Source organism: Staurois parvus, unplaced genomic scaffold (genome assembly GCF_062004578.1).
Source record: "Staurois parvus isolate SC_StPar_1 unplaced genomic scaffold, SC_StPar_1.0 ptg000884l, whole genome shotgun sequence".
NCBI lineage: Eukaryota > Metazoa > Chordata > Amphibia > Anura > Ranidae > Staurois > Staurois parvus.
Window position 1 is genome coordinate 484210 of NW_028318680.1, and position 27170 is coordinate 511379.

Sequence of the window (27170 nt, forward strand, 5' to 3'; positions counted from 1 at the left end):
GTTTCCCTCCTTATTTTCTCATGTTTGGGAGAGAAGCCCATCTGGCCTATTGACATTCAGTTGCATGTGTCTACTGATGGAGTGGAACATAGAAATCACTACCAGTATGTGGCACGACTCAAACATAGTTTACAAGAGGCCTATCAACTGGCTGAGGAAAATGCTGCAAAAATAAATGCTGCCAATAAAAGACGCTTTGATGCCAAAATTTGTTACAAAGACTTGCAACCTGGTGATAAAGTGCTTCTTTGCAATTTGGGACCCTCAGCCAAACATAAGTTAGCTGATCGCAGGAGAAATGAGTTGTTTGAAGTTATAGAAAAACTGCCTAGAATCCCAGTCTACCAGATTCGAGGACCTGAGGGTCGGATCAAAGCCTGGCATAGGAATCACTTGCTTCCAGTACCACAAGTTGCTACTGCGGATGAGGAGCCACAACCTGATATTGCTACAGATTCTAATGATATGCCTTGTGCAGACAGTGGAGAACAGTGTGATGACAATGACTGGTTTACACCTCCACCAGAGTCTCCTGTACAGGCTCCTTCACCTATTTCTAATGGGGGTCTTCCTCAGAGGGGAGGTCTGAACCCAACTACTCCTGCTTTTGAACCAACAGCCCAAAACTTTGTGCCTACAGTTCCAGGCATGATTGGAGCACCAAGTTTTCCCACTAATGCAGTCCCAGATTTATCTGGACTAATGTCTGAGGGCTTGAGGAGATCGTGTTCGACGCCCTCCATCAATGTTTACTTAAGACACCTTGGGAAGACCCTGCTATGCTGTACAGAACTATGCTATACAACCTTATGTTCTGATGGACATGATTACAGCCCATTCTAGACTGGTTAGCATGATGCCTATTTGTTACTAACCATGTTTTCTTTGCAGCTAATCTCTGTAATAGATTGCTTCTGGAGAAGTGGTCTGCAGAAGGCAAACAATGTTAACTTGCTATATTTTGTTTTTGTTTTATGTGTATATCCTTGCCGGGTCGGAAGGATTTTCAGCAGGGGGAGAATGTAGTGATGTGATATATTCTTTGCCCATTTTCCAGTGTATACTTCTATTATGCAGTGTTTGTTTTGCCCTTTTCCAATATGGCTGTTATGTTCTCTGTGCACTGAGGATGAGGTCATCAGGGAGAGACTTGTGAAAAAGAGGGAAGTTTGGATTTCCTGGGAGAGAGAGAGCTCAGACTGTAAGTGTTGCAGCCTCCCCTCACTGAGACATGCAGAAAAGACTGTTTATGCTTTAATGTTCCTGTTTGGAAGATACTTTATGTTGGATGGTTCACTGAATGTTATTTCTTCAATACATGGACATTCATATACAATGCTGTGTGGATTACTGTCTGTGGATGATACATTACTCAGTTGGGATTTCACTTGTTATCCACAAGCCCCAATTGAGTGGAGGCACTAGCGCTTGTTAGAGATCTTGTCCTGATCACACAGATTATAAGGACTCTGCTCCTAATTACTATACAGGTGGCGCCATCATACCCCAGTAGCCGCAAAGAGTGTACAAATAGCGCTATATATATATATATATATATATATATATATATATATATATTAAAGAAAATAATATATTTCCTCTTTTGCAATTTTATTGGGATAACACCAACTTTAAATGTGTTGCTTGCTCTCATTCGCATATGATAACCTAAAAAGAATTTAAAAATTGCTGCTTACCTTGATGCTTTTTTCTGAAAACTGCAGGATTAAAACACTCCTATTTAGTTCTCCCCTGCTATGCAATGTTTATGAGGAGGCAGTGGAGCTATGTGTGCCATAATTAACCCTGTCTGTACTGTACTGAAAGATTTAGCACTCAGTTTGTAACTAAATATACAGAGCTGTCTTTTCAAAAAAAGGGATACAGTTCTCAAGACATGATGGGAGTTATTTACTAAAACTGTTGAGTGCAAAATCTGGTGCAGCTCTGCATAGAAACCAATCAGCTTCCAGGTTTTATTGCCAAAGCTTAATTGAACAAGCTGATGTTAGAAGCTGATTGGCTACCATGTACAGCTGTACCAGATTCCGAGTGCACCAGTTTTAGTAAATCTCCCTCTGTATGTTACAGCACTGTCTCTCAGTCTTGTCTCTCCATTCTGTCCTGAATAATATCTTTATTATTTTTATTTATTTATATTTCACTAATATATATACAATTTATTGTTTGCTTTGCATCATTTGCACATTGGATCATATGAATTTATACAAATTTTTTTCATTATTTTTATTTATTTATATTCAGTTGATTTTCACACTGGCACAGTGAATTTTATTAATTTATTTATTTTTAACGAAATAATCACACTGTATAAATATCATAATTGGATTTAATTACACACTTTTTATTTTTAAGCTTTATTCAGCACTAGGAGAATATAATAAGATTAATTTAGGCAATCCAGGTAAAAAGTTGATAAGATGATAGTATCACAGCATATATGAATTAATGGTATTGCTATGGTATTATATAATATATAGCATTGGCAAGGTAATATTAGAGCGCGGATAATTATTTATTGATTTTATAGAATTCACATCTTATGAGAGTGAGAAAAAATCCAGCGATCTAATACATTGATTTCTAACTCCAGTGGCTCACAAGTTCATCTTAATAATATTTGTCCTGAATATCCTGCTCCAAAGAAACAACTAAAAAGTAACACATTTTTAAAAAATTTTTGGTATGCTGTGTGAACAGGAACACATAACAAACATATAATGGGGAATAGCTCTGTTCCTTACAGTGTTGCAATATATTTATTGCTTGCATTGATCTCATGTTTGCCTATACTTTTCTTCATGGCATCTTCCCCTTTATTATTTAGTTTCTGCACTGAATGTCCTGCACCATATTATTAGGCCATGTCCTTTCATATATATTATGTTTTATATCTCACGAACCTGTATCACCATATAAAAGAAATCTGTGCCAACTTCTTTTGTCCACCTTGTATGAGGGAGGCCTTGAGTCTCCCATCAATGTTTCAATATGTTTTGTCTATTGTTCTTCTATGTTTCCTTAAAATCCAATAAATTTCTTTTGGACCGAACATATAGTGGGGGGGGGGGGTTTTCAAATTTGACTGCAAAGGTGGAAATACACTAATACTCATCTGTCCAGCTGCCTGTACCAATCATCTTTGCTCCCTAAAAAATGATCCAACACTTCCAGGAGTGTTATTAGCCCGGGAACCCGCTGCACTTTGTCATTCAGTTTACTACCACTACATTCCTGCAGAGCCCATTAGAGATGTAGGGGGAATGGATGGAACCACAGTGCTCAGTGGAAGACAACACAAGGTTATTGGATGCTGAAGATTCTGTAGTCGCTGTAGCACTGTTGCTTAAAAGAACAAAAATCAACATATTTGGCAGCAAGACAGGTTGGTATCAAGCCTTACTTTATGCAGTTGCGGGGAATTTGTAGCGCTTCCCTATTTGCTTGAGTGCGTAGCCTGCAATACATTGCAACTGCAGTCAGTGGGTCATGGGTGCAATGTCAGGCTCCTGCAGACTCTTCCTCTAGATCTCTGACTGTACCAAGGTATGGGCTTTCAGCTAGAGAGCCAGACTACAAGTGGGATGATTAGTGGACATGTGTTCCATTGAAAACCACAAATCCATCTACTGCAGTGGATATCTCTGTGAATGAATGACATGGCTGTGCAAGCCACGCTTACCCCAAAATGACCGTGGATGGGAAGTACCATTTGGCACCATGTTACCCTAAATATGAGTGTAACATGTAATATGGTCTTAAAAGTATAATCAGTCTTTAATGTTTCTGTCAATCACGTACACTAGGGTCAGTTGAGGATGAAACCAACTAACCTACCGTAATTGTGGCAAGAATCCACAAACTCCTATTTAGACTGTGTCACTGGAGGAAATGGAAGTTAGTATCCTAGCACTGAGGTGTGTAATTTGGAGATATGATATCATGTTTTCCCAGCCATATAACTTGATTATGTGCACATTTTTTCCGACAGTTCTACAGGGGTTAAACCAGCATTGTGCATAAACCCAGGTAACAATATGGCCTTCTAGAAGATGGACCTCACATGACCTTGACAGGTCAGATTGCCAGTTGACAAATTTCAAGGTACAATCCCTCTTCTTCAGAGCTAAGCTCCTTCTCCTGGAAGATCATGTTGCTACTTGGGCTAAGTGGTTAGCACTTCCACCTAGCAGCACTTGTTGGTTTGAATCCCAAACATGGTACTACCTGCATAGAGTTTGCATATTCTCCCTGTGCCTGTACGGGATTCCTCCCACACTCCAAAGACATGCTGGTAGGTTAATTGGCTCCTGTCTAAATTGGCCCACGTATGTATGAATGGGGCAGCACAGTGGATAAATGGTTAGCACTGCCGTCTGGCAGTACTAGGGTCGTTGGTTCGAATCCCAGCCATTGCACCACCTGCCTGGAGTTTGCATGTACTCGCATGACAACCCCTGGAAGAAGCCACGTGACCCTGTGGCTCAGGGAGGGGCACTGACGTCACCACGCACCCGACTCCTTGGAACGGCGAGTACAGGCAGTGTGTGTCCACATGCCACTCAGGCTGGACACACTGTTAAAAGCGCTGAATGTTTTTTAACTCTGTGAGTGCAATATTGGCACAAATAAATATTCACTTTTATACCAAAGATAAGGTACTATCTCTCTCTCTTTTCTTCCCGGTGTATACCTGGAGAAATAGGGAGAAAACATAGAGCCTATTGAAGGGAGGACCCATATCCTGGACTTACCTTTAGCAGCATTACCAGGAGTAAGGAGGAGAACCTCCCAGTCTGCTCTCTACAGAGGAACACATCAGAGTAAACCCACGTTTTCCTGGCCCAGTAGTCCCTTATCACAGACTATCTGGATTGTATGAGCAGTCTGTTACAGCATATTGAGCAAGCCGCAAGTATGATGGGATTCACATTTGATTGAATTCACTCATGAATTGGACATTTATATGTATTATTTTCTAATCATTATCTTGCCATTAATGTTGGTTTATATTGTTTGACATAATGTTTGACATTTTTTTGCACTATTAAGTAATTTAATGAATTGCTATAAGCAGTTCACTATTCACTTTTTTTATATTTAGATACACATTCACTTAAAGGGCGCGGCACCATTGTTCTAAAACAGTAAATAAGTATTTCCTATGATCTTCATCTCCATCTTGTGGCCACAATGCAGTATTTAACTGATTCACTCTACTCTATAAGAATGAAAAACATTTCATCTGGAGAGAAAATAGCCTAATGTTTTTGGGCTTTTTTTGCACTGATACGCAAAGAACAAATGTACATGAGGTTTCACAGCACAAATAGCTCTGTAAAGTTTTTATAAATACACAACCCCTTGTGTTTCTGCAATTTCTTTCTATTCTGTAATGGACGTCTGGATTGACGTTGTTCCATTGTGTTTCAGTGAGTGCTAATGCATATGCATAGGTGTAAATAGGCCCATACAATTTGCCTCTACATTTCACACTAAATTGCAATGCATAGATGTGAACCAGCCTCCTAGGCAAGAATATTCTACTTGAAATGCATTTTCATGAAGCAAATACATGAGATCGATTAGGTTCTATGTCTGCATTTTCCCTTTTTTTCTCCCCCTAATTCATGGTGTCACATATGCACACTATTGCACACTACCTTCCCCAGGAGGACAGCTAGAAGAGAAAGAACAATCACATCTGTCAGTAAAGGAAAGGAATCACATTATGCCAGGCTGCAGCAACTTTTCTTATTAATTGAATAGTATCAGGGGATCAGGGGGTCACTTCTGACACAGTGCAAAACATTTCAATGGTGACCCCTGATACTATTCAATAAAAGAAAACAGTTGTAGTTCAGATTGCAGTGATTCATATCCTTATCTGATTGATTTGCTGGAGTGCAATAAGTCAGACTGGCTTCCATGGATTTCACAGCGAAGTCTGTGATGAGCCACCCACCTTGAGCCGTATATGTATCTTTTTGTACAATTTTAGTAGATAGAAAGCAGACCTGTTCAAACATTTTGCATGATAACTGGAGTTCCTCAGTACCTATGGGAGGCCAATTCCTCCAATAGACCCACTTGTGCAGTACTGGACCAATGAGACACTGTTGATTATGGATGATAAAAATAAAATGGTCATGACCCCATAGGAACAATGGAAGCTGTGGCAGGCCAAGATGGTAGAAGGATCGGGAAGGTAAGAATTGAACAAAGAAGGTACAGTCATTGGTGCAGACTTTTTATATTAAATGCAATAATATACAACGTGATCTTCTGAACCATGAAAAATTACCATCAATATAATCTGGTTTTTGAAGATTGCAGTAAATCTTGGCAATACAAACAGTAATTATTCTGAGCACAATGCACCATCCATAGCAGTGAATAGCATTTCAGTTATATTTACAGTAGTGACACCAGTCCAGTGAAAGATAAAGCTTGACTGGTTACTGTGGGTTATCACTACATATTGCACAGTTCTTTCCCCAACTAAACAAATCTGATGTATATTGTACAATACACCTAAAATGCTAGTCTGCTCATAGGTGACATCTCATTTGGTGGAGGCAGGGGAGTTAAACCATGGAAACTTGGGTTTTAGGTCTGAGCATTTTCTTCAAGAATTAAAATAGGGTAAAGAAGGGAAGGAGGGAGGGGGGTAACCTCTGTTTTTTTGTCTTTTTTGCAATCTGTGTCCCATTGGGGATACTTCCCTTCACTTCCTCCTGTCCCATAGCCAAAACAGGAACTGAGAGGAAATCCCTGTAAATTAAAAGAATCCCCTGCACCCCCCCCCCCAATTGAGCAGAACTAGTATTCTCATTGGAGGGCTCACCTCCGTTCCTGTTCTGGGGACACTCCAAGATTTAGGATTTTCTTTTACTTTCACTTTCAATGATAACAGTAAACAGTACAAATCGAGAGGGTGAATCTCCCTAAGGGGGTCACAGACAGCAATAAATACCTAACATATTCTACTCTGTCCAAAACTAAAACAATGTTTTGCCTTTAGCTATACTTTAAGTCCCTTGGTTTTTATTTTACATTACAGATGAAGAAATGGAAAGTATTGGACTGTTCCAAAATAGATAATAACTATGACTTGATTTTTTTTTTTTTTTTTTACAATAATACCAAAGACATCTAAAAAGCCAACTGGTGAGTCTGCTTTCCAGTCTCTACCTAATGTATAATTGAAATATCACTTGTGGGTGGACTGGTGCTTTAACTAAATCCTGACTTTTCATATACATTAGTGTATGAGTGGGTGTTCTAGGGGGGAGGGGTAGGGGGTTGGTTAGTTGTTACAAACATCATTTGCATATTGTACAGACTCAGTCTTATCTTCTAATTTCATAGGCAGGCATTAGTGAAATAGTATCACAATATCAGTACAAATGGATGACATTTCTGTCTCATACGCCATTGACTGTAATCCTATTAATATACTTAGTGAGCATTACAAGATACTATCTATACTTATCACAGCAGTAAACACACCAAAATATTGTTAGACCCCATATACACATGAGCACATTCAGCACATCTGACTCTGTTTAGAAGGGCTGCACTACATATATGTCATCCACAGGCTGTTTGTAATAAAACCTATATTATATCCAGATGAGTTTAGCTAGCTGCATACATAGACTAGGATTCTTCTTGCCAAATGCATATTAAATAATTAATAAATTATGTGGAATTTTTGTTATTGCACTGCAAACAGTTTATAATCTAACAAAAATGGAGTTCAATGATGTCCCATCTTCATCACAACCATTCTACAGGTGAGCACAGCACCCCCAGATGGAATAAACATGAACTCACCTAGCTCACACAGGCCATAACACTTACCTATATGGCCAAAAGTTTGTGTGGACACATCTCTATGTTATTGAGTTTAGGTGTTTTTAGTAAACTCCACTATTAAGGCTGTTGAATACGAAAGGCTCAGTTCAAAAAGCTAAAACACTTAAAAATTTATTTTAAAAATAATGTTATCATCAGTCCAATAAGATTTGAAAATTACAGTCACATAGCTAAACGAATTAACCTTGCCTTCAGACGTTTTGGAAAATTGTGTGTTTCCAACCTTGTGGCAACAGCTTGGGGATCTTTGCTTTTCTGTTCTAGCATTGTCTAGCATGCTCCATAAAGACATGATCTGACAAATTTGGTGTGCAGGAACTTGATTGTCCTGCACAGAGCCCTGGCCTCAACTATACTGTACACCTTTGGGATTAATTGTAAGGCAGATTGCAAGTTAGCTGACTCTGCTTTTAAAAGAGGATACTGCGAGTTCCCGAAACTTTGGCCTGTGATACCTGTTACTTCATGTGAATAAAGGACTTGTCCTTTAAAAAAATAAATAAATATATGTATATCTATATCTATATATATATATATATATATATATATATGTGCTGGTGCAGATCCCTATTTTATGATGATTGCATAGTGGTAAAATCCACCAATTCACTAAAACACCCTACGCAAACTGAGGGCAAGGCTGTAAGGTGTGACAGATACCGTAAGGCTCCATGTGCACTTTTTTTTAAGCTTTTAGAAGCTATTATGAAAATGTTTTTCTGCTCCTAGAAGGTAATAAGGTTATCTTATGGGTCCATGCACACTATTTTATGCTAAAGCATTTTTTCAAGCTTCAGCATTTAGCAGAAAAAAAATGTTTCTGTAGAGTTTTTGCGAGCATTTTCCCAGCAGAAAAAAGAGCTGAATGTTACTAAAATGCTCCTAACAGCTTTTTTTCAATATTTTTTTCTTTTATATACTGTAAAAACTCAGATAAATGCTACCACTCCTAATCGCTACTAAAATGCTACTACAAGCCAGCACAAAAAGCGTTTTTCATCCAGTGTTTTTCACTAGCGGTTTTTGAGCCTAAAAAAAATTCTAGTGTACATGGAGCCTTATTCGTTGTGGATTGTGAGCTAGGACTTATTGTTCAACGTCTCATAGAACCAGACACACTCCAACATTTTTTGCAAAGCCTTTCCAAAAAAGTTGATGCCCATGTAATAGGATGTCCAACAACTCATAGAGGTGTGATGATCAGGTATCCACAAATGGTTTGCCATATAGTATGTGTGTATGTGTTTGTTAATGATATCAGTGGCCATTAATTAACTAAATCTTTAATATAACATTAAAGTGAAAATAAATAATGTCACCAAATACCAGCATATGGTATCACAAAGGTTATGTCCCTTGATGCTAATTATGGCAGAAAAATATTAGATATGCTATACATGCAATGAGAGGTAAACATACTCTTCATTTTTTTTACTATATCTAGACTAGGTAAGTTTACATTTCCTGAACTATAAATATCAGGGTGTACAATTCCAGCTCTCAAGGGGTGATGCAACACAATTGTTTTGCTTAGTTAGTTACACCTTGCTAAATTCAATGTTGTCTGCTGATTAGATAAATTCTAACACTGAATCAAGATACCCTCCTGTAGAGATTGAAGTTGTGAATTTCTGGTGCATATGATCAACCGCCAATTGGACCACCATGTTTAATAAACAAATATATATTCGCTACTAAATGGGTTTTTCCCACCATCATATTTGGAAATTACTGTCTATTTTAATGCATATACATTACCATTTATAAGTCATTGTTCATATGCTACAATGAGCCAGCAAAAGTAAAACAAATTTCCCTTCACTTTATCTGGGAACGCACTTGGCCATTTACATCATTAGCTTCATTTATATCTGACATCTGGAGAATTTCACATTTTAGACCACAAAATGGAAAAGCCAGACTGCAAATCTCTTCCCAGCAGTCATTGTCTGCATCATACCCAACAACGTTATGTGTTGCAACCTCCTGGGAGTTCTGCCATTTTTTGCCACCTAGAAAAAGCACAGTTTGCTCCACCACCACTAAACCATAGCAAAATCGGTCGAATGTCATTGGTCTCAATCGAGTCCATTGATTGTGCATTGGATCATATCTTTCTATATCAGAAAATGGTTCATAAATTCCCAAGAATGTGAATATTGCATCCTTTACAGTGGCCATCTGGTGACCAAACCTTGCAATTGTCATAGGTGCTTGTTTTTTCCACTGTCTTTCCAGTTTATTAAAAGAATATGCATCCTTAGAGCTGTTAGCTTGGCCATCAAGTTTGCCTCCTGAGATATAAATTATATTATTATGCACCGCACTGGCTTGACCATGTATTTTGCAAGGCAAGTCTTTAGATCTTGTCCAAGTATCTCTGTTTATGTCATAGACTTCTACTGATGAATATGTGACTGGTAGATTGCCCCTGCCACCAATAGCAAAGATGTTATTGTCTACAACACAACAGGAAAACTGTGCTCTTTGTTCTAGCATGGAGCTGACTTGGATCCACTGATTGAACCTTGGGTCAAAGCGGTAGACAGCATTTGTAGCCAACAAACAAGTGCTGCTTGAGGTGCTCTCTATACTCTCAGTAGTTTCTCCTCCAATCACGTAGAGGAAGTTACCAATCACACAAGTGCAATGATGCTGAACTTTCACTTTTAGATTTGTTACCATCTTCCACTTATGAGAGTAGACATCAAATCCTAGAACATTCTCGACTAATTCCCCATTGGCTGTTCCTCCAACAAGCAGTATCCATCCCTTTTGGTTCCGCAGAGTGCTGTATTTATCCTGTAAAAGAGGTTGCTTTGAGGGGAAGGAATGATAGTTTATTGCTTTTATGATAAGATTTTTGATAGATGGTGTTAAAGGAACCTCTGATTGTTTGTAAAGTGACCTGAGGGTATCCAGTGACAACAGACCAAATCGGACATTTTCAAAAAACACTTTAGCATGTAATAGTCTGGTTCTATCATACTGTAACCACTTAAGAACTAAACTTAATAAACATTCTTCATTGACTTTTGGGATATTTTCTGATTTAATTAGGTTTATCATAGACTTTACATTTAATTCCACTAGCTCTGTCCATTCTATTTCTTCTTGTAAGAGATTCCATAAATTGTTTTTGATAAACTTTTCTGCTTCTTCTAAAGCATCTACAAGGTAATATTTTAAAGCAATATTGGCAACAAAGCAACAGTTTTCCAAGTCACAGCTTTTGATCAGGAACTTACTACACAACGGTATCGAATCCACCACTTGTAGATAACTTGCAGCTTCCAAAGTATCTTCCAAAGTGCTCAAGGAAAGTGACAGCCATGATGTGTATATAAAATCCAGAATGGTTTGCAGACCCGTGGCTGAGATAACTTTTAGGTGAATAACGGATGCCTTGGACTCTTTTGTATAATCTTTAAACATTGCTCTGAAGTAATCACTAGAGCAAGCCAGCAATGACTTATGTGCAGGGAACTCATGGCCATCTACAACTAGTGAAACATCGCACAAGTGTCTGTGAGTTCGGAGCACCTGATACTGAGTAAACACCAAGCCACGATGAGACTTGCAGAAAGCCAGAAAATAACTCATGATGCATAATGATTACAGATCAACTAAAAATACGAGCAACACTTACTTACTAGAACTGGACAGTACTGGAAAGTCCCAAGGCAGTTTAAAACATTTCTCAACCATGTTATACTTCTGTAATTTTTTCAGTGACATACTTCAGGTTTTTTTTAAGCTTGAGCAGCTATAAGGTCCCCTTTTGTAAATTTTGTCTTGGCTCCAACTGCTGTGTACAGTCCTTAATTATCCATAAAGCAGTTTTCCTTTCTCCCTTAAGGCAGAGGTCTTGTAAAACAGGCATCGTGGTCTGACAACTACTTCATGTTTGCACCATCGTATAAAATCAAAGCAGCTTCTGTTTGTAAAAATTTTTGCAGACGATCCTTTGTCGCTTCCAATGAAAGTATTTGTTAAAAGATCAAATCAACAGCCGTGGATTAGAGTTGGACTTCCCAAAATTAGAAGACTATAGTGAATATCCTGTTTAGTCACTGCTAGAGTTTGACAAGTGTATCTCGGGTCTTGTGTGAATGATATCATCATAGCTCACAGATACAGAAATAGAATACAAACACAAGACCGTGTCACATAGTTTTCCAAGATCAGAGTTGGAGCTGAAAAGCGGCAGACTTGTTTCTACAACAAAGCCAGCAGATAATTTTAATAATGTATTCTTTATTGATTTTGTTAACAGTGCATGCTTGCTTTGAAAACCTATACATTTTCATGATCAAAATACATGATTTGGCTGTTTTAGCATGCTAGTTTTGTTTTGTAAAACCAATATTGTTCTATATACTATTGTAATTTTAAAGCCCAATTAAATGTAAAGTTTTCAATCCATGTGGAAGCAGTGGTCCCTCCACAAGGTCTATCTTACCCCCTGCTGAATCAGACTCATAGCAGTGCAATCAGTCTAACACTTGCCCCCTGCTGATTGGAGGGATATAGCATTTGGACTTCTGTAGAGAGATCACTGCTTCCTTCACAAGGTCCTACATTCCAGCATGATGGCAGGGGACAGACTTTTCTACCCAAGCTGAGACAAGGAACTGTAAGACATTGCACACCCTTTGTTTTGATGTACCTGAAATGTATTTATCTGATTTAATATGAAAATTATGTTAAGCTGTAATCTAAATCACAGTTCACCATCTTTGGTATACTTCTCTTTGAAGATGTTCTGAATTGAGGCTGATCCACCATTATACTGTCAATATGAAAACTAAAGCATTAGCAGAACACATAGATATCTCATCACCTAATACTACTGAGTAGCTTCACCTGAAACTGCAAAATAAAAAAAAATGTAATTTGGCATACTATTTTGGGTGGAACGTGAATCTCACCACTTGGACAGTCTTAACGGACGATTTATGCATTTCCTCTGCAGTAATCCTTCATACTTCCTACTTGTGTCAGCGTGCAGTCTTTTAATGCAGTGCTTTACCAAAAGAAGAAAACGTGAAAAAGAAGAAAAAAAATCTGTAGAGGAAAAGCAGTCACAGGAATAACTCCTACATGACACAATCGATATACATATATTACCACAGCCTAATATTCTCATTATAATATCAATGATATCCATTGCAAGTAAATATATTAACATCTTGCTACCTACGTGTTCCACTTTCCTCTTTGTATTATTGGTAGATTTTTGCAGCAGCACATTTGAAAGCATTTTCCAATGTTTTTCATTGGAACAGATTAAATATATATGTCTTTGTTATGCATGGGCAGGGGATTCACAGTGTCTATAGCATTATAGAAAACTTAAGACTAGCCTACTCAGGCATTTTTGGTTTGTTTTTTATTTCAGTTCACTCTTTAAATTGGATATTTTGGAGCATAGTACTCTTATGCTAGCCATACAAGTAAGATGTAATTGTTTGATAAAATTACTGTTTTGAATGTAGCACACTGTGAGGAAGGCTGAGTAGCAGCCTGGGTGTAATAGCCAGAAGGTCAAATTGTGATCAGGAGCTGAGAGGCTCTGCAGGCCAGCTCCTCTGGAATTTCCCACTGCTCTAAGGCTTTGGAGGAAGACCCTAGAGGCAGTAGGTAGATCTGAGGAGTGTCTGGCTGCACTCTTGAGTAATTCTGGCCAATCCCCAACAGGTGATTGGAAAGGGGATGGGACCCCTTTAAAAGTGTTGGAGTCTGCTCACTGGCACCCAGAGCAAGGACCACCTGTGTGGCAGGGAAGCAGTGACCAAGCTAAAAGGCCTGGAAGCAGCCACCAACCCACCTACGTTACAGGAGAGAATCTGAGTGAGTACCCCTGCACCCCCTGGGCATATAGAGGAAGGAGCACTGTGGTGGGAACCCAGATTTGACACCTACCAGTGACTGTTCATCTCTTAAATTGAGAGGAATCAGATCCCCTGTTCAGGGTTACCTCCAGATTGCTGGGCGAAGAGGAGAAGTTCATCTAGGATCTTGGGTGGTACATTGGGAGGCTGGCTTGCTCTCCATCAGAAACTGTGGTGCAGTGAAGGCTTATGAATAGTTCTAGAAAGTTGTTCTCAGTTCATCAGTTTCCTTGGGCATCCTGTACACCCCTAACCCTAAACTAGTTCAAATCCTCTAAATAAAACAACCAAACCAAAGCTCAAGGACTGATTTCTGACTCTGGTTGCAAGTCTGTGTGAGGATGCGTGTTGCCTGGCTGTGCAGGACTATAGGGGAACCCAAATATTCAGCAACTCCTAAGGGGGTAGTGCTACATGAATAAACACATTTCTTTTTCTCTGATGCAGCTAAGCAACATGCTCATGTCTTGTTCCTCCCCACGCCTGTGACTGGACATTGAAAGGAGATGCAAAAAAATCAAAGGCCTTATCTCTATGTCACTCCGCTCTTTCTTCCTATCACCATGTTCTTGTTAGCACATGAGCACTGAAGCCCAACTGGCTCCCTTTGCTGCTTCTCCCTCTCCCAATGTGTGCTCTGCTGTACAGTGATTGCAAGAAGCTAAGACCTATTCTATTCTATATACTACTGTAATAAACACATTCTGTTATGTATTTATGAATATAGACATAAACATAACTGTATGCATATCTTTTAGCCACTTCAAGATTTTATCTTGGTACCATGATAAAAGTTTGAATAGTAGAGTACTGTTTAAAGAAAAACCTTTTACATACAGTGGCATTTAATGCTGAAATGTTGAAGAAAAAAACATGGGCTATTGTCAAGGAAAGCTAAATGCCAACGTAATTAGTAGATCCAGAGATATAAGCAGTTCTACGCAGATTACAATATTTCCAGTAAATGTCATGGCTAGTCCTGCCCCCTTTTGCCCCATAGCCTGTTGTCAGTAAGGCTGAGTATTGTGTACCATTATGTATATCCATGTAGGTGCGCTTCCTTAACCTCCCTAGCGGTCTGATTATGTCCATATTTCTGTGCTCAAAGCGGTACATTTTTTTGCATGGAAATATGTATTTTTTTTATTGTAGGCCTGTAATTTTTAGGAATAACTCACTGAAATCTGTCCGAACAAGAGACTAGTAAACATCCCGGGTAGGATAAATCTTGAAACACGAAATCATAAATTATAATTTAATAAATAATCACAAAAAATAATAATATAATAATAAATTGAATTCAATAATATAATCAAACCAAAAACACTGAAATGTGAAATATAGCGCCAAGTTCGCACATCACTGAGCAAAGTCGCAAAATCGTTTTCAGTGTCTGATGATGAATTTCCCCACGAATCATTATCACTCGATTCTGCAAGTGGTTCTAATTTACTATCGCTGTTCTCTAGCTGACCTAAAACCGCTTTTGACCTAAAGGGACACTTTTTGGACGCCACGGACGTTTCTCAGTTTCCAGGCAGAAAGAACAGTAAAAATGCAGGCAGGGCACAGGACAAAGCACTCAGGACAAAATGTATGTGAAATGGTTTGATACAGTAATGTTATACTATGTGATTTTAGTGAATTTAGTGAATGTCACTTTTTGTCATTTTCAAATTTCCCGCCGTTCCGTCCTTTGTACGTCCCAACGCTCGCAGGGGACAGAAGCCAGATGACAGATGCCAGAGGACATTGCAGGGGACACTGCAGGAGGGACATCGTGGGAGCAAAGGACAAGGTAAGTGATCAAGGGATTCCGGAGCAGCGCCGCATGGTAAGCCGGAGTGTAGCTCGGGGTTACCGCTTGTGGTACTGAAACTTTACCCCGAGCTACACTCGGGAATACCGCCAGGGAGGTTAAAATCAATAAACAGCGATAAAAGTATATCAACAAATAAACTGCATCAAATCAGCAAACAACCAGTATCATAAAAGTGTGCTCATGCCAGTGAAAGTACAGGTTGTGCTCTAATTATTACACAATTGTGAACCAAAACTGACCATGCAAATCATCCAACTGTAAAGTGAATTAGCAGGTCAGTGTTCTCATCATGTGTCCTCCACCACAAGTTATAAAGCCTCTTACCGGACCCCCATGATCTCTAGTTTAAGCGGAGATCATAAAACGCTCACCTGGGGATCGGTGCACACAGGCAGACAATCTTAAGCACACAACAATGGAACTCAAATAATTCTGAATGTGCCCTTGAATCCGAGCCTTCAAATCCTCTATACAGCAGATCTCACACTGCAAGAGGAAGGACCCGAGGTTTTCATGTCCTAGCAATAAGGCATGATGTGGGGATTGCAAACTAAGAGTATTTCAGCCAGGCTTCCAGGGGGTCCCAAATGACTCTCAGTTCCAGAATTATGTTCCTATGGAACCCAGTCCCACTTCATAGCTGTTTTCTCTTTGAAGAAGTTGCTGTTTGTTTCACCATTCTCACAGTAATTTTTCCAAAATATTTTCTGAAATATTTCATGTTTGAATTGTTCCTGTTTTATCTTTTTGTTGTTCTTTCTGTCATGCTGTAATGTGCACATACTGTAAAGGATTCTGCAGTGGAATAAAGGTATTTTCCATTATCTAATATTCCAGCAAGATCTACGCTGAGAACTTTGTGGTGATGGGGAAAAATTTACTTACATTACTTGACAGCAGTAGAACAGAAGATGTATGTTTGCTAGAGTGGTTGCTCTCCAATATTCCCACACCAGTCTAAAATCATGCAAGTGACTTTGATAAGAACTGGCACAATGTAGAATCCAATCTCAGCCTGACAGAAAAACAACAGAGATATAGATGATCTCAACAGCGAGATAGAAAAAAGTCAAACATGGGAAAGAACAGAATAACATCAAGAGCAGAACTAAACTAGATGTTTACTGGGCAAACACAATGTCCGTTGCCTACAGTACTGTGCAAATTAGTTGGAACAAACAGGATATTAGAAAGTGATAGTTGCAGGTTCAAATATGTATTTTCTATCTGCCAGTAATTGATATGGCCTTCCTTAACCTTAATTACCTCCCTTAGCCTCTTAGGCATTGATGCCACTAATTTTTCACAGAAATCCTTAACTTCAGGGTCCCTAAACCATACTTAGAGAACAAGTTCTAGCATTTACTTTTTTGCTGTGTGATCTAACTTTCTTATGCGAGCCTTCACAATGGCCCACAAGCTTTCTATCAGGTTTAGGCTTGGTGAATTTCCTGGCCATTCCAATACTTTTATTTCTTGTTGGATAAAAGGTCCTTAGCAATGGTGGACTGACCATTTGGACACTGCCCGAGGGCCCGGGGTCAGTAGGGGGCCCCATGAGATGCCCCTGATACCTTTTTCATAGGCTTTTTTGAGTTTGGGCAAGGACACAGGGGCCCCATGATCCCCTATTGCCCGGGGGCCCCATGAGTTGTTAGTCTGCCCCTGGTCTTTAGTTAACTTGGAATTGTGGCACGGAGCTAGGTCTTGCTGGAACACTCAATCTCCAACAGGAAATCACCTCTTTAGTATTAGGGTCAGTTTTTCCATTACAACACCTACTGCCCATCATGCCTTTAATGGGATGAAGTGTTTCTGGTCCATAAGCAGTAAAGAACTCCCAAAACATGACTTTAGGTGGGTGTTTAGAGGCTTGCTGGATGTGGTCAGTTCGAACAGGTTCTTCAGGCGAACACAGAACAAAGTTTGACCTGTATCCATGAACATAAAAAGTGGTTTCATCTGAAAATAGTACTTTCTTGCACTACTCCAAAGTCCAGTCTCTGATTCTTTCCCCATAACAACTGCTTCTTCTTCATAGTGTATAGCTTTGTACCTAGTCTGTCATGGACAATAATGGATATTGAACCCTATATGTGAGCCCTTAAAAGATCCAAAGTGCAGAGTCACAGTGTCAAGGTCCTACCTTTTCCCAGAGGTAATGTTACTGCATGTGCTGGCATCCATCTTGGATTTCTGCTGAGCATGGTGGGAATCTTTTATGCCTTCAGGTCTCTGAGGTCCATCCCCCAGAGGGGTGTGGCTGATTACATATAAGCCTGTGGTCCGCACATGCTCTTTGCATTTGTGTCTTTGTGTTTCTATAACTCTGGTCTGACTCTCTTGACTCTCCTGGAATCTGACTCGGCTTGTGACTCGACTATTCTTTGTGTTCTCCTTTGATCTGACCCTCTGTTGCTGAACCCGGCTCGTGACCTGTGATTCTCGTCTGCTGTCCTGTACCGTTTTGTCCCGTTGTTGTCGACCCGGCCTGCCTGACTACTCTATTGTCTTTTCCACCAGCTACGCCATTGGCCATTACCGCAACTGAGGTGTCTCGGGGGCCGCGACCTGGTTCCTGGCTGCGTCAAGTCCATCCCCACCATCAGGGGCTCTGGTGAAGGGCAGCCTGGGACTTAGACTCCGCGCCCTGAGGGACTTCGGTCTGTGGGTGGTGGTTGTCGCCAGCCAGTGTGTTACATTGTTATTAGGCCTGCCTGTCCGTTCCTCAGCTCCTGCCCTGACACACAGTACACACCACTAGATCCTCACCAGGGGGTGAAAAACTTTACTGGAGAGTGTACCAAGTTACAGACCTCAGACACACCTGCGTATATGGCAGCTGGCGAGCAGAGTTTGGTACAAAGTTGAATGAGACAGACCAGAAGTTGGGGCTGGCAGCAATCAAGTGTAGTATTTGAATAGAAGCTGAAGTCGGTAACTGTAAGTAGAAACTCAGGGCAGAAGGGACTAACCTATCTGGAGCATTGGGCTAGGAAATTAACCTGTTTCTCAGGCAATAGGTGATGACCCAAACACAGCTAAATAAATAGTGAGATTGACTGACAAGCTGGGCAGAGTGTGTAGCTGTTATATCAATCAGTGGGCTGGAATCATGTGATGTGTATAGCTCCCAGGCCTCAGGATCAGAGCAGGCTACAGTCACAAGGTGGGAGAAATTACACAGAATTGCAGATTGAAACACGTTGCTGGTGACATTCATGATGCAAATCAATAAGAGAAGTTTTAAAGCCCATCTCCAAGTCCTGACCTTTTTCTTTAGATGCCCCAACTCCTGAAACTGATAAAGAAATCTGAAAAACTTTACTCACCCTCTCCTTTCCCCAACACTGCCCCATGCATGCTCATCCATAGAACAGGGTTAGTCCTCTTTTGGGTTAAATGATGCCCCTTGTTATTGAACCCACTCCATGTAAGTCCAATTCATCAAGTACCCTTTCTCTAAAAGTGAATCATCATACCGCTGAGGGCTCATGTTTTGTAGCACTATTCTCTCCATTCAAGGACCTGCCCACTGCTGGAGCATAAAAAGGACAAAGAGGATCCATGGTGGGACCAGGCACTTCTAAGGGGGTATTGATCTCTAAATAGAATACAAAAGTGCTTAAATCTTCATCACCTTCTGAGAATATGGTTAGAGAACACAGATCATGTACTTTGAATGCTGCTGGATCCTCTTGTTTGGTGAGCTGTTTTTTATTTTACTATCTGTCCTCTGGCTTTGAGCAGGTTATTATTTTCTTTCTCCCATATGCCAGTTACTAATTAGTCATATAACAATGCTAGAAGCATATTTCTTTATGCCATTAATTCATTTAGTTAGACGTTCCAAAAAAGGAAAGCTTTTCATCCCTTTCACTCTCTGTATACACAGACATAGATTTCCTATGATGCAGCTTTTGTATTCTAATGCATATTGACCTTTCATGTTCAAGCAATGGTTTACCCTTCATTTTTATAAATATCTACTTTTATCTCATTACAAATTAATAAAAAAAGAAAATACTTCTGTGAAATTACATTTCCAAAATGTGACAGAGGGGAAATTCATGTATAAAGCTTGCAGTGAAGAAGACATATGTTGTGTCACAGTGGTATCCTTTAGTTTTTCCAGAGATGGACAACAGGGGTGAGACTTCCGCATTGAGATGCTGAGTGTGAATATTAGATCATAGCAAAACACAAATGTTTTTAAGTCGGAGGCCAAGGCACCCTGCTATTAACTTTGTTCATAAACATTAATTCATTAATATTAGAGCCTGTTATTTTATTATGCCAACCATATAACAGCATTCCTTCTAAATTATATTCTGAAGTCTCTTTAAAAACATTGCCATAAAAACTTTAAAGCCCAACTCTGGGATATTATTTCTTTTTTAAAAAGTCTCGAACCTAAAAGAAAACAAAAAGCAGCAATACTCACATCCTTTCCAGCTCTTTCCCCTGAAGTTCCTGTTCACTGCCACAAGATGTCCTTGGTCTCCCAGTTTGAATGATACTCAGTGTTGTTCAACTTAGAAGACTGAGGACATACTGTTAGTGCAAGGCATTGTGAACATAGCCCCTAAGGGGTGTCACTACACCACCTACCAACATTAAGACCTTGTCAGCACTCTAGAATGCAGCAATTTAAAATAAGAGATGGAAATCGCTTTATTTGCTATGGCCACCATAACAATTAAATCAGATCCACTGCTTCTCAATCATCATCTCTCATATCGAGTAAAAAATTAGTCTGAGTTGATGCACCGGGACCATTTGGTTTCTGATTTTCATTTGCTATCTGTCATTTGCCACTTTTGATTTATCCAATGCGGGTTTCATCACATTATTGACTGTGAGATAATATAAAACAATGCGTTTAAGGTCACTCTCTCATCAAACAATATTTGTTCCTTAAGGTTGATTTGATTAAACTGGCAGAAATTCAAATGTTGGCTTTTTGCAAACATGGCAACAGAAGTCTTGGGATGGTGATTTATTCTTTCAGCATACAAGTCACATGCTGATGGCATGAAAGCATTCATCTCCTTCATGTGTCCCTGAGATGCTAATAACAGTGCAGATACTGATGTGGGAAATTACTGGCTCATATACTACTGGCTTCAGCTGTTCACTAAGATCCCTTCTTCATCACTGTGACTTGAGACTGTACCTGTGATCTGTGGAGGCTTCCTGAAACCTTTACAGAACTGATGTGGATCAAGTGAACCAATTACATGATTGTTGCAATACACCACAAAGCGTATGTAGAAGAAACACTGTTCTAGGCAACACCATCTTTTGATTAGGAGATTTAATAGGATTGTCAGGGGGTCAGTGGTCTGACAGTTACTTCCTTTCAATGATTTTGACCTCACATACTGAACAGTCAAAAGATAGAAGATGAAATCAGGTAGCTGATAGGACAACATCTGTAAGACTTTAGGTAACCTCTGGCTCCCTACTCCAGACAGGTCCAATTTTGTAAAATCTTGTAAAAAGTTTTAAAAAGGACTCCCTTATTGTAATACATTTATAAAATAGATTTTATTTTGTGCATTAAAGAATGTCCTCACTGGATGTTCAACAAGGTTTGAACTTACATATGATTCCCCAAAGGTTTGACTTCAATGGGGTTGGTAGAAAACTTTTCTGAGAAAAACACTGAAACTGACCTCTCACAGAGAGAAGGCTTGATGTCCTGTTTTCTTATTGATCCATTTGTTCCAGAGGAAATATCCAGACAATGACCCTTTACTTTTGTCCGACTTGCCTGATATACATACTAGTTTCCAGTTAGTGACTCAAAAAGTGCTACAGACAGAGGGTTGGCATAATAGGCAGACAACTAGATTCTTCAGGAGGTCAGCAGTGGTTGTCTGTAAAATATGGCAAACCACTCCTAACCTATGCATATCAGGGAATCTAATGAAAAAATATAGTGTATCTTTGGTAATCACAAATTTTCACATATGTATACACTCACCGGCCACTTTATTAGGTACACCTGTTCAATTGCTTGGTAACTCAAATTGCTAATCAGCCAATCACATGGCAGCAACTCAATGCCTTTAGGCATCTAAATGTGGTGAAGACAACTTGCTGAAGTTCAAATTGAGCATCAGATTAGGTAAAAAAGGGGATTTAAGTGACTTTGAATGTGGCATGGTTGTTGGTGCCAGACGGCTGTTCTGAGTATTTCAAAAATTGCTGATCTCAACTGGGATTCTCACACACAACAATCTTTATGGTTTACAGTGAATGGTCCAAAAAAGAGAAAATTTTCAGTGAGCCGCAGTTGTGTGGATGCAAAGGCCTTGTTGATATGAGAGGTCAGATTTGAACGAGCAGACTGGTTCGAGACGATAGAAAGGTAACAGTCAATATCTGACTGGATATTTGACCTAAATAGGCTTACTTTTTATGAAAACACACATTTTTTTAAAGAAATTCAATGAGGAAGTTTTATGCAATCTGGTGTCAATGGCTTGAGTTTATGTGCACCATACTGGGGTAGGCTCTCTTTTGCTCTAAGTATTGGCGCACATATATGTGGTTATGTGTTATTTTTCCTTATAGATAGTTTGCTATGAAAGTCAGCCTCTGGCCGATGCCACTTTGTTATTGTAACTACCCACATGCCTATTACTTTGTTGGTATGCTCCAAAGTGTTCTTATTATATTGTTGTCTTTTTGATGCCCTGTGTGGCATTTTTTGGACGTCTTGTTTGTGTTTTGCTAATTTTTTAAGAGTGGAATTTTTTTTTCTAAATAAAATCTGAAAACCTAAAAATTAGGTACTACAGTGACTCTGACCAACTACTATCGAGATAATTAGCCACACATGGAGTGTATTGTTTTGGGTGATTTGGCTGCTTCAAAGAGTTGTAATTTGAGAAGTAGCAGAAAGCACTCATAACAACAAGATTTTCTTTTCAGTTAAACACCTTGTGATTCAATTATTTCCATAATCATGACTTCTCTTCCACAGAAAAGGAAGGAACTCTAACAAGAATCTTGTTATAGCCTCCACCCATCTGGACTTAGAGCGGGTTTACTTCCAAGTAAAATAACATTAAGGCAGAAAAGAAAAATCCAGTCGGCTGCATATCTGATAAAATCACCTATATTTGGACATATTTAAAATAGACACTCCACAATGTACAAAAGAGGGAACATAGCACTCCAGCTAATGCATTTCACGTTCCCTCTTTTGAACATTGTGGAGTGTCTATCTTAAATACACTATATGATTAAAAGTTGTGGACACCTGATAATCTCACATACTATGTAGCAAAAATGACTGTATGTGACACCTCCTCCTAATTATTGAGTGCAGGTGTTTCCAATGAAGGTTCTTGTTAATGTTACAGCATACAAAGAAATATTAAATACTGTTACAGGGCGGCACGGGTGCGCAAAATCATGTATATATACGTGATACCTGCACTGCCATTCACAGCCTCGGCTGTCAATCACTGGGTCCCGTTCGGTTAGTAATCACCGGCACCCAGTGATCACCGAGTATCTCCAATGGGGGAAAGACCTGTGTATAAACAATGCAGATCTCTCCCCTGTCAGCTCCTGCACACTGCTTTGTATGGCTCTGCATAGCAGAGCCATACAAAGCAGTGTACCTACAGTGAAACACAGTACATAGCCTCGTAGTAAAACAGCACACAGTTAACCCTTTGATTGCCCCACATAATAACCCCATCCTGCCCAGTGCCATTAGTACAGTGTCAGTGCTTTTTATTAGCACTGATCACTGTATTGGTGTCACTGGGGATGTCCCCAGTGTCAGAATGCCTGCCGCAGTCCCGCAGTCCTGCTACAAGTTATTGATCACTGCCATTACTAGTAAAAAAAAAAATAATTCCAGTATCTATACTGCCATTTGTAAACTCTATAACTTTCACGTAAACAAATTAATTTACACGTATTGGGATTTTTTTTAGCAAAGACATGTAGCAGAATACATTTTGGTGCATATTTATGTTGAAATTTGATTTTTAAAATTTTTTTACTGGACATGTTTAATGGCAAAAAGTCAGAAATATTGTTTTTTTTCTCAAAATTGTCAATCTTTTTAATTTTTTTAATTTAAAACGCACAGGCAATCAAATACCACCGAAAAAAAGCTCTATTTGTGGGGAAAAGGAAGTAAATTTAATTTGGGTGCAACATTGCATGACCGTGCAATTGTCAGTTAAAGCAACGCAGCTCCGTATCGCAAAAAATGGTCTTGTCAAGCAGGGGGGAAAATCCTCTGGAGGGCAAGTGGTAAACAACTGTGTGCTTCCAACCTTGTGATGACAGTTTTAGGATGTGACTGTGCTCAAAAGTCAGGTCCAAAATAATATGGTTTGATGAGCTTGGTGTGGAGGAACCTGAGTTGCCTTCACAGAGCCTTGACCTCAACCCCATTGAAAATCTTTGGGATATACTCAAATGCCTATTGCGTGCCGGACCTTCTAGTTTGACATCAGTACTAGACCTCACAAATGCTCTTTTTTACTAAATGGGCCAAATTCCCTCAGACACGCTTTCCAGTGGAACCTATTATAGCCCAAGAGTGTTGTTCAGTTGTGAATCTATGCTCATGGTTTTGTAATGGCATATTTACCAAACTCATATATTGTAGGAGTGATGGTCAGGTGTCCACAAACTTTTGATCATATAGTGTATGCCCAAATAAAGGTGATTTTATCAGATGTGTGGCCGACCGGATTTTTCTCTCTCTATGATGCCTGCGAGTAGTGTGCAGTGGAGGTGATACAGGTGGAGACCAACCTTGAGCAGTGATTACTTTTCATAAAAAAAAATCATCAAGTATGTTGTGTCTAATGTACCTTTGTTAACAAGATGTCATCAGAGGCTAATTTTAAAATATGATCTTGTTAAATGACCCAGACACTTCACCACCAATACCATTAGTAAAGATAACAAGAAACAGCCATCATGAGTCCTTCCAGCAACATGAAATGATACTGAAATGATAAATATGGTACACATTTATACTGTATTTAAAGTATATGCGAACCATTACCTTGTAAAACAAAACATTCTGTTTAAAATAGAAATGAAAGGCAAAACATTTCTGTAGATATAATATGCATATATACTGTATAAGACAACATTTGAACATTCTTTTTTTATATTAGATCACATTACCTCTGTTCTCAGTTGCATAAGGAGCTCAGAGAGCTGGAGGTGGAGAAATAGTGTGTGTGTGTGTGTGTGTGTGTGGGGGGGGGGTAATTGCAGCACAAGGCCTTTGGAGAACAGGCAGGCTATTTTTACAGCACAGCCAGAAACTGACTACGCTGGGAAGGATGTGCTCTCATGCCTAGCATTGTCAGTTTGAGATTGGAAAATAGGGGGGCAGGCAGGATCACCACGTATTTCACACAAAAGAAGTGTTGCAAAGAAAACAGGATACTATTTAACACAAGTATATGGTACAACAGACACATATCAGAAATAAAGAATATGTTATCCAACATTTCGTAACTGCCTCCCGCCCGCAACATAAGGAAATGACGAGCGCAAGGCGGTTCTCTCGTTCTGGAAGGATGTCATATGATGTCTTTCCACTCTAACCATCCCTGGGACACAGCGGATCATCGATCAGCAGAAAGAGCCAAAGATGTCGGTTCTGTCATATGATCAGCTGTGTCCAATCACACATGATCGCATGTAAATAAGGAAATGCCGGTTATCTGCTTTTCTCTCCTCATGAGCTGTCACGCTGACAGCTCATGAGGAGAGGAGAACCGGTAATCGGCATTACTCAGAGGGGACATGTACACTGATCATCAGGACACTGATGATCAGTGTGCCCTGATGATCAGTGTACCCCATCAGTGCCACCTGTCAGTGTCCATCAATGCCTATTCTGAGAAAACTGTCCCAATGTGCAAATGAATATCCAGCCTCAACAGTTATACTCTCCTTCGGTGTGAAGATAAGATCTTTGCAGTGATGTTGTAAACCTGTGTGACTGCAGGACTGTGAGGGATACTCCCTCCTTTGATCCACTCCTTAATCCTCTGCCCTTGTATTCCTCGTATGTCTCATGCAAAACCAGGGGTAAAACAGCTTTAATGTGCTTCCATGTTGCACTCACATTTAATACAATACAATTGCGCTTTGTATATACAAGATCCCACAGCATGCAGCTAAAACAGAGCGGAGGGTGTGTGTCCACACACCTTCAGTACTCGCCGTATCGTAGATAGAATGCGCGGTGATGTGAGGGGCAGTGACGTCACCGCGTCTGCCTGTGTCCAAGGCAGAGGATTAAGGAGTGGATCAAAGGAGGGAGTATCCCTCACAGTCCTACAGTCACACAGGTTTACAACATCACTGCAAAGATCGTATCTTCACACCGAAGGAGAGTATATCTGTTCAGGCTGGATATTCATTTGCACATTGGGACAGTTTTCTCACAATAGACTTTTTATTTTATTTTATTTATTTTTGAATTATTTTTCATATTATTGCATTTTTATATTATATTATTGATTTTTCTTGAGGTTTACAAATGGAAGATTTGCACATTGTTATAAGGATTGCACATATAGGGATCTGCTAATATGATATGATTGTATCAATTTTTCACATGTTTTATTTATTTAATTGGTCACGGCACATCAACATTTATTATTTTTATTTATTTATAAGCACATTTGCACTTTTTGATTACACCTTTTTGATGATGTTAGAGCGCGGTAATTATTTAAATATTTTGTTGATAAACGCACATCACACAAGAGTGGGCATAATAACCAGCGATCTAATACTCATATTTTTATAGTATACCTCAGTGGCTCGCAAGTCAATTTGTTTGTATTGTCCATCAATGTCACCTGCCAGTGCCCCTCTGAGCTGCCTTTCAGTGCCATCTATCAGTGCCAGTCAGTGCCACCTATCAATGCCAGTCAGTGCCACATGTCAGTGCTGCCAATCAGTGCCACGTATCAGTGCCAGTCAGTGCCGCCAGTCAGTGCTGCCTTTCAGTGCCCATCAGTGATGCCTGTCAATGCCCATCACTGCAACCTACCAGTGCCTCCTCATCAAAGCAAATCAGTGCAACCTATCAGTGCCCATCAGTGCAGCATATTAGTGCCCACCCCTGCAGCCTAATTAGCGCACATCAGTGAAGGGGAAAAATCTCTTATTTACAAAATTATATAACAAAAACTAAAAAAAAGGTTTTTTTTCAAAATTTTCAGTGGTTTTTGGTTTGTTTAGCAAAAAATAAAAAAATCAGTGGTGATTAAATACCACCAAAAGAAAGCTCTATCTGTCTCAAAAAATTAAAAAAATTTCATATGGGTACAGTGTTGCATGACCGTGCAATTGTCATTCAAAGAGCGACAGCGCTGAAAGCTGAAAATTGGCCTGGGCAGGAAGGGGGTATGAGTGGCCTGCAGGCTAGTGGTTAAACCCCAAAACAAAAATATATTCTGTTGCAGTTTACCAGCCCTAAGATGGGGTGGCTGCATCTGTCTGTAAGAGGTATACCTTAGGCATTTATATGAAAT

General features: G+C 39.6%; 1 protein-coding gene and 1 long non-coding RNA gene across 2 annotated transcripts in view; both read right to left on the reverse strand.

Moving 5' to 3' along the window:
• Positions 1 to 27170, reverse strand: part of LOC149442492 (uncharacterized) — a 104862-nt gene that overhangs the window by 69247 nt on the left and 8445 nt on the right. The gene's annotated exons all lie outside the window — the stretch shown is intronic.
• KLHL34 (kelch like family member 34) lies at positions 6259 to 12003 on the reverse strand. The gene has a single exon (XM_089656050.1). It carries the CDS (start codon positions 11503 to 11505, stop codon positions 9721 to 9723), a length of 1785 nt encoding a protein of 594 aa, XP_089512176.1. The 5' UTR covers positions 11506 to 12003; the 3' UTR covers positions 6259 to 9720.

What these genes read in the sequence shown, in the direction of transcription:
- KLHL34 (XM_089656050.1), bottom strand. Translation starts at nt 11,505, where the DNA reads ATGAGTTATTTTCTGGCTTTCTGCAAGTCTCATCGTGGCTTGGTGTTT.